This window comes from Orbicella faveolata, unplaced genomic scaffold, assembly GCF_042242905.1.
Source record: "Orbicella faveolata isolate gen_17 unplaced genomic scaffold, um_ofav_v1 contig_12, whole genome shotgun sequence".
In the NCBI taxonomy this organism is placed as follows: domain Eukaryota; kingdom Metazoa; phylum Cnidaria; class Anthozoa; order Scleractinia; family Merulinidae; genus Orbicella; species Orbicella faveolata.
The window spans coordinates 20,561,691-20,569,674 of NW_028301539.1; the positions used below are offsets into that span (position 1 = coordinate 20,561,691).

The following is a 7,984-nucleotide window of genomic DNA, read 5'->3' on the forward strand; positions in this document are numbered from 1 at the left end:
AATATTTCTAAGAACAAAGAATGAAACCGCTCACAGTTGTTTGTTTTTCCGTTCGATATTCGTTTCGGTAAAGCAACGAGGGCGGCGCGGGATCACGTCCTTGACCGCAATAACTATATACAAAACACAGATCACGCTATGAACGACACACACGCGATAGGTTCAGATACATAGTTTCCTTGTCTCGATGAACACTTGCGATTCTCATTGAACAGGAAGGTTTATAAGAGGAAACTACTGTTTCAGTCGGTTCTGAGTTTCTTTTCACAGTCAAACTATTCGTGTAATGTCTCATTTGATGTAATTGGTCTGAATTCTTTGATAAGGTCAACATTGGAATAACGCGATATTTATATTGATACGGAATTTATCAGCCCACCACCCCAGGCTATATATTTACTTTGGGAAATATGCTTTGTCTTGCGCAGGGATTCACAGCACTGAACTATGCAAACATTGCAACGCTTTGCATTCCATTCCAACTTATTTGAAACATGCGTTTTTTGAACTTGGTTTTACATTCCAAACTGATGGGTAGAGCACACGAACTAGGTCAGTCAGTAATAATGTGTTTGTCGGTGACGAAAGAAATGTCTTCACGAACAAATTCCGTGTATGCGAGACTGAGAGATATTCTCCTTTTGCCACCTTTTTCAACCTCAAAGCCCAACGAGATATATCATTAATGATTGCAGTTAACGTCTTCTACAGTTAATTCCGACAGTTTAATTTACTGGTACATGCTTTAGAGTTTCTTGAAGTAGAGTAAGTAGATTATATTCTCGTTTCCTCTTTACTTAGCAATGTATCGATCTGGTAAGGAGAAGTTAGTTTTCGGCCACTCTAGAATATTTTAGGGTCGAGGCTTTTGCTCTACATTGTTGTCACAATACCCGACTGAGAACCTTGCCTTTATTCATGTGTCATCACTGAGTCTTGTGATGAGTGGAAAATGTCTTCACCAGTTATTAGTATGGAATGAAATCTGGTTTAAGTCTCTAAATTTCAAATCTAGGGCATTCTTCACACAGTGAACTCAGAAGTAATTAAAAGCGGGAAAAAACAGCAGCAACACACCCTGGATGCCTTTGCGGTCGTTGCTATTGTTACTGTATTTCAATTTTGATCATCACTGTTCGGCTGATGATTGTGACGTCACTCAAAGCGGTGTCAAGTGACGTCAAAATAGGACTCGAGTGATGTTCATCAACTGATAAGAAATTTACTAAACGAGAGGTGTTTCTTCGCGTCACGAAAACACAGGCGAAAATGCAACAACTCGTGCTTATCAGTCTGCTCTTCAAATCTTGAAAGTACTTCCTAAACTATTGTCATACCATCCAGGGCGTTGTCACAGACGTAAACAGAAGACTGAAAAGGTTTCATGTGTCGAACTCTACATTACTTTTGGAGTGGCGCTTGATCTGAAACGACCTGACAGCAGGAATTTTCTCCTTATTTTAAGGGTTTGCCTTGAGTTACATTCCACAAGCGGGTATTATTTGCTTGCCGACACTCGAACGTTGCTGGGCTTGAAAGGGAGTCTGTGAGAGCACATCATGCTAAATGCTTGGCCAGATTAAAATCAGCCCAGTTCTTAGAGAGCGACGAATCTCGGCCAGCCTCGTTAAGGGCCGCCTTTCACTTTCGAATTACTATTTTTTAAGGAAAAACTCATTCCAGTTGTGTAGGAGCAGAGGGGAAAATAAATGATCGATGATGATTCCTTTTTCAAACTAAACCATGGGGTGATTTTACCTAACTTGCAAAATGGTCTAGAGTAGAGTATTAGACCTGTTTTCTTAATCTTTGGATTTCTGCTGACTTCTGTTGTTTATTTGGGTATAAAAGAAACTGAATGTTAGCCATAAGTTTGAATTCTTCAGCCATCACAGGCAATAAGTAAATAATTTCCATACAAGGCAAAAGCAACTTTAACCTGACGCTGAAAAAGAGAGCAGCATAACCCAGCCCAGGTTTAATTACACCCTTTTAACTGACTGGACATGCTGGCGGTGCGTTTACAGAATGGCATTTTTGTGATGTCGTTTCGATCAAAAAACATGCTGTACGTAAGCGATTAACTCAGTAAAGAAAAGAAACAATGGCCGAGAACTTATTTTTTCTCTGCAGTAGAGTTCCCGCAATACACTACGTTCAATTTTGAATTACAATGAGATCATTTCTTCGTAAAACCATATTTACTGTTATGCTGGGCTTGATATGATATGTATCAGCTGATGACGTACGAGAAATAAAGTTTGGTGTCAAGACCAACCAGGATTGTGGCGTAAGATGAGACAAACACAGCATATGTTTTGGAAATTGACTCTTGGCGATTACAAGTCCCTAATCAAAAGAGGCGACAAGATGAAATGGAGACTGAATACAGACGGGAAATTAAAACTGGCACGTCCAAGATTGTTTTATACAGGTCACCCACGAGGCGAGAAACTTTAAGACAGAAATGAAGACATTATATCAGAAATCAACTTCTGCCACGGCGAACGTAATGGGAAAAGATGAACAAGAAATAGAAATCTTAACCCCGGCTGATCCTGTCGAAACTCTGAGACCGTACCACAAAAACAGACACCAGTCCTCGAGCAGCCGAACGAAAAGCAAAATAGATATGTAGAATAGGTGACAGATGAATTGTTTCTGGGCCCTATTATAAAACAGCAATCTTTGAGTGCTTTGAAAGATTGCGCTAAAGGTCCCAGGATGGCAAATGTGATATTAGAGCCTTGACTACACCAGCTTAGCTGAGACGGCCAAGACACACCTCGGACGGCGGACAGAAAAACGAATCACCGTGTTTCAGTCCATCGGTCGAGGGTTTCATTTTCATATCGCTTGCCAGTTTATTCTGCCCTTTGAGTCCTTAGCCGGTTGACATCAGCAATGGTTGACGGTTACAATTTACGCCCATCAGGACACTGAAATGTTCCAAACTTTATCGAGCAGAGGGAATGCAACTAAACGTTCTTCTGTCGCGTCGGCAATCACAAATACGGATTAACCTGTAAGCGCAGTTCCTGGCGACTCGATGTCCTTTATGCGGCTTTCCTTACCGGGCCACAAGGGCCGCCGGATTTTCTCGTGGTTTTCAACTTTTTTACCCTTCCTCTCAAAACTTATGTAATGTGTTAATAAGGCCTTTTTTGTTAGTACTTTTTGTGATTGGTTGCCGGCTGTCTTCGGGCTTCCCCGGCCCTGTTAGCTCAAAGCGGTTAATGGTTAGGGCTGGTCAGGGTTGAAATAACCCTGAAACTGAGTCGAACAAACAAAACTGAATTCAAAGTGTCCATTCGCTCAGATTTGCTGAGCATTTGTCTATACAAGTCAGCGGGAGAAGTAGAAAGGTGTGGGAAAATTGAGGGTAGTGGTAGTCAAGGTAACGCTTTTAGTGTTTTTGTTTTGCTTGTTACCTGAGACTTAATGCTTCAAAAAGGTCAGTTCTCCTTTTTTGTGAGATTTTTCTCCTCTGAGTCATTTCCTGTACCCCTTGCAGTTAGTTCAGTCGTAGTCAACTAGCCTGAGTATCAGGAAGGCCTGAAGCTAGGGTTACACATCATTAGCATTTTATGGCGTCATGTAATGCTGAGATGCGAATTAACTAACGGAATTGTCGGTATCAAAGATTTGCGTCGGGATGTCATCAAAGCCCTTAGCTGGTAAACGGCTTTTGACTTTTTTCCTCTCTCAAATATTTTATTTGTAAAATGCGATGAATTCTTTGAGTGCAGGCTGAGACATATTGCAGACGTTTACTTTTTTTGTTTGTTGAACTACACTGACACAGAATTGTGATGAAGGAGAAGGAAGTAGTGAACAACTTTGAGTCATCGAGACACGAGCGCCACCTTGCCTGTCTTATAATAATACTTGTAGAGAGGAAGTGAGTTTTTCTCTGATGTAACAGACACCGCTTCTCAGCACTTGCTCGAAAAAAGGAGACATTTCAGTTCACCGAAAGCAACTTAACAGACAAGAGCGGCCTTTTAAGCGGATTTCAGCGCTTCTCAAAACAAGATCTTGGCAAATGAATTTATTCAGTTGAGAGCAACTGTTTATACGCCGTGAGTGTCCTAGCTTCCTTTTCTTTTGTTATTTATTTTTTACTTTTGTTCTTTGAAAAAATTCAGCAATCATCACCGAAAGTAATTTATTTACAGTTTCAGTACGTGTTATTTATCTTTCACTATTTTTCAGTAATTGTTGTGGTTTTGTGTTTAGCTTTCCTTCAATGTGATTAGCGTGGCTTCCTGTCGAATTGACGTGAGCTCGGTCTCACGTTCGCTGTGACCTCGGACTTGGTGCGGGTCGGCCGTTAACCAATCAGAAAGCGTGAAGACATGGACGAATTTAGCACTTAGCGGGATTTACGTGGGCACATGAAAACAAAGGCGAGACCACCGACTGTATAAATAGGTCGCACCTCGTGAAATCTATTCATTCACAAACGACTTGTTTTGCTCGATCACATCGACTTGTTCGCAATGGGAAATACGGTAGACACGATTGAGAAGGAAGATCCTATGACCGACTCCGACTCAGAGCCAGGGGCAGTTGATATCATCATCGATTTAGATGCCCCTGAGTATCGTGAGTACCTCAAGGATAAAAGAAAGAGCTTGAGCGAAGGAGCTCTGTTGAACGACATTTCATACCTAGAGTGGAGGAAGAACAACAACGTGATAGCTGCCCAAACGAACCTCGTCCTTAACGAAACGAGCAGGTAAGAGAGTATAGCGGAACCCCAAAATTCTTATCTTAAAATCTACGTTTTGTACACATCCACTACATCCTTGAGCCGAAGATAAACATATTGGACTCGGCATTCAGTTACGTTTCTTAATATGGATTAAAAGCTTACACAGTGGTATTTATCTCTGGTGTTCATACAAAGTAGTATTTTCAGAGGAGAAGCACACTGACTAATGTACATAAAGTATTTATTTCAACTTTATCTATTCAATCGTTCAAGGGATATCGCGATTTATCTTACACTACTCTTGAAAGAGATGTTGACTATTAAACTGAACGCCTGCTAAACCTGGCAGAGTTTAACCTCCTCCCATTCCTCAGTCATGCAATACTTGACTGAAGGTGCTGTAATTGAATATCGTTGAATAAGCGTAGGTATTCTTAAGAAGAATTTATCACATGCAAATTTAAACTTGATAACTACTTCTTCATTGTTAAACGCTTGAAATGTGTGAAAAGTTTGTATTATAATGTACCATAACGTAGTGACCTCGCATCAACTTGATCGAACAAATATTATTAGAATTAAAAAGTAAACCATCGAAGCAGCTGTGGTTTTGAGAGGGCCTTACCCGTTACTCGATCTCGTAAACTTGTCATCATTGTCTCGGCTTTGAGTCTAGTTGCTCCGCCAAAACAAATCATTGCTCTCGGTAGCGTTTTAAAACAGAACGTTCCAGAATTCAGGCTAAAACCAGGCCACAGAGCAGTACAAAATGTAGGTCTGTGTGTGTTACGTAACAAAATACCAATAAAATATATATGCAAGGAACCGAGAGATTTCGTGGCTTAGTCACTTGTCAGATACGTCGATGAGATTGACAGTCAACCAACTGGAAATGTCATAACCTCGTCAATTTGTACAAATTATCATTTGTTTTGTCCGGATCTTTTTGCCGTTCTGGTCACGTCTAGCTACGTTCGTGTTGAAACAACACGCAAATCGTATCCAACGATTGTCTTTTTCTTGTTTGATTCTGCCAATATTTTTTTTAAATAATAAATTCATTCTTATTGCGTCTAAAGTCAGAAGGCGACAAAGCGGAAAAGAAGCCAGCTTAAAACAGCAATAAAAATCGAATATAGCCAATCACACATCTTTCACTTTTATTTTAATTTTGACTAAATTTTAGGCAAGGTGTTGAAGGGAAAACTTTGTTCGTCAGCTCTTCAAATTCTTATTACATTTACGAAAACTACTGTGCAAAAGAAAGTAAACTCCGGATGTGGGATCTAGAGTAAAGTAGTTGACACCCATCCGAGTGGGAAGCCTCATATTGTATCACACTTTATTTAGAACTGTTACTCTAACTTGTCCTTATCCACCTGCTTCAGTATAGGCTCAATCCCAGAATCAAGACTTCAACCTCTGAAATATACTGACTATGACTTTCTATAACGGTTTTCCTTCGATTTCTCGAAATTTCGTTGTCATAATAAGTGACTATTTTAGTTTCTCTTTCTTATGCTAATGTTAATAAATATAAGAACCTTGTGATTGCTCTGTGTGCCCCCGGGCTAATTCTTCACACATGAAATACATCAACTTGAACAATTTTGCTAAAAATGGTAGCTGGTAGCTTTGGGATATCAAGGTTTACCACAAAGGCTAAATATCGTTTTCAAACCTAGGCTAAAAAAAGCAAAACCGTATTGCTTAAGTGATCGTGCAACGCGCTGATTCATTAAGGCAAATCATAACATAATATCGCAATTTCCTTTGTTTCATATTACGCAATCAGCGGGCCTTTATTGTTATTGTTATTGATAGAACTGAAATGCTTTGCGTTGTTCCCTCTAAAAATTGCTCTCACACGGTCATAACACGATATCATTACTGAATTCGGCTGCAACTGATATCACAGTGATTTTTAACTTGGTGAGCTGACTAACCTCTGAAAATATAGAGTTCTCAAGCACCATGACTATGTGAGATGAGAATAAAAGAATAAAGATACTGATGCACTTCATAGAGTCGTTAAGGCAGGGTGTTATAACCATTTCTTTGTTTTGCTTTGCGTTGGCCTACAAACTTTCTCTTTAACCCCTCTGCTCTCAAAATTGACTTATCGTTTCCAAATATGGTTAACGTTAGAGTTGACTTCTGTATATTAGAACTGTTTGTCTCGTGTTGTGTTAACAGCTTACAGTACTAAATTACACAGGCAGGAATATTTAAGGTCCTGTCTTACCGATTTTGTAATGAATGCCATTAGTGTATCAAAAATTTGCCACTCTTTTTAATTTATATTGCATTCAATTTCATCTTTTTCAGGGCGCCAGAAACCAAGCATCAAAAAGTCGTGAAACGACGATCGACGCCAGTAACTGGAAATGAAATCCTCGCTGTGAAGCAAAACAGCGAACAATTTGAGAAACGAGCGTTAGACAGCAAGCAACGCATTGAGGACACCAAGAAAAAATATAATCTCAAAGATAGAGACTACAATGCAAGGACATATGTATGGAACGAAGTAGATGAGAAGCAGGCCAAGAAGGAAAGAGAACAGAGAAAACTTTTACGACAACAAATTCGCATCAAGTACAATTTACCCACACCGAAGTTCCACAGGACTGCGGCGGTTGTTTCAGGATGAAAGCGTGGTCTAGAAATTTGGGGTGGTATAACGCAAGGATTAAAGCGTGGTAGCAATTAATATGCTGAGATCAGCGTCCCTGAGGAAATTTCTGAAGGCGACTGACATAGTTTAAATTTCCCATGATGTGACAAAAAAAAAAACCCTTAAGCAAACACTCGATCAAATGTGGGAACAGCAATGAACATAATTAAAGCGTGATAAAAACTTTGATTTCAACGACGATGTTGAATAGTTTTTGAAAGAGAGAGAGGGAAAAAGACAGTTTTTCTCCTGTTGTAACTTAAATTATTTACTGTCACCAGAGATATTTATTTTTGTCTGTAAGGAGAGTTATAGAATGTACAAAGTAAATACATCATCTCAAATAATATCCTGTCTTGGACAATTATTTACATTAAACTTTTGGGCCTACTTGTATCCGTTGCTTCATACGGAAATGATAACAGATGAATTTCTAAAACATTTTTACAACTTATGCTAACTTCTCTAGTTTCCGCGACTTTGACTGTTTTTCTGATGTATAACTGTACCAGTTCCATTCTAGCCATTTATGCTTCTTGCTTGCTTAACCTACATAAACCGATGATGTACGTTATCGAGGCTGAGCTCTGTTT

General features: G+C 39.5%; 1 protein-coding gene across 1 annotated transcript; it reads left to right on the forward strand.

Moving 5' to 3' along the window:
- Positions 1-4,261: 4,261 nt before the first annotated feature.
- On the forward strand, positions 4,262-7,738 carry LOC110055751 (uncharacterized). Its single transcript, XM_020762154.2, has 2 exons — positions 4,262-4,741; positions 7,046-7,738. The coding sequence occupies exons 1-2, from the start codon at positions 4,503-4,505 to the stop codon at positions 7,365-7,367; spliced, it is 561 nt and encodes a 186-aa protein (XP_020617813.2). The 5' UTR covers positions 4,262-4,502; the 3' UTR covers positions 7,368-7,738.
- Positions 7,739-7,984: the final 246 nt, after the last annotated feature.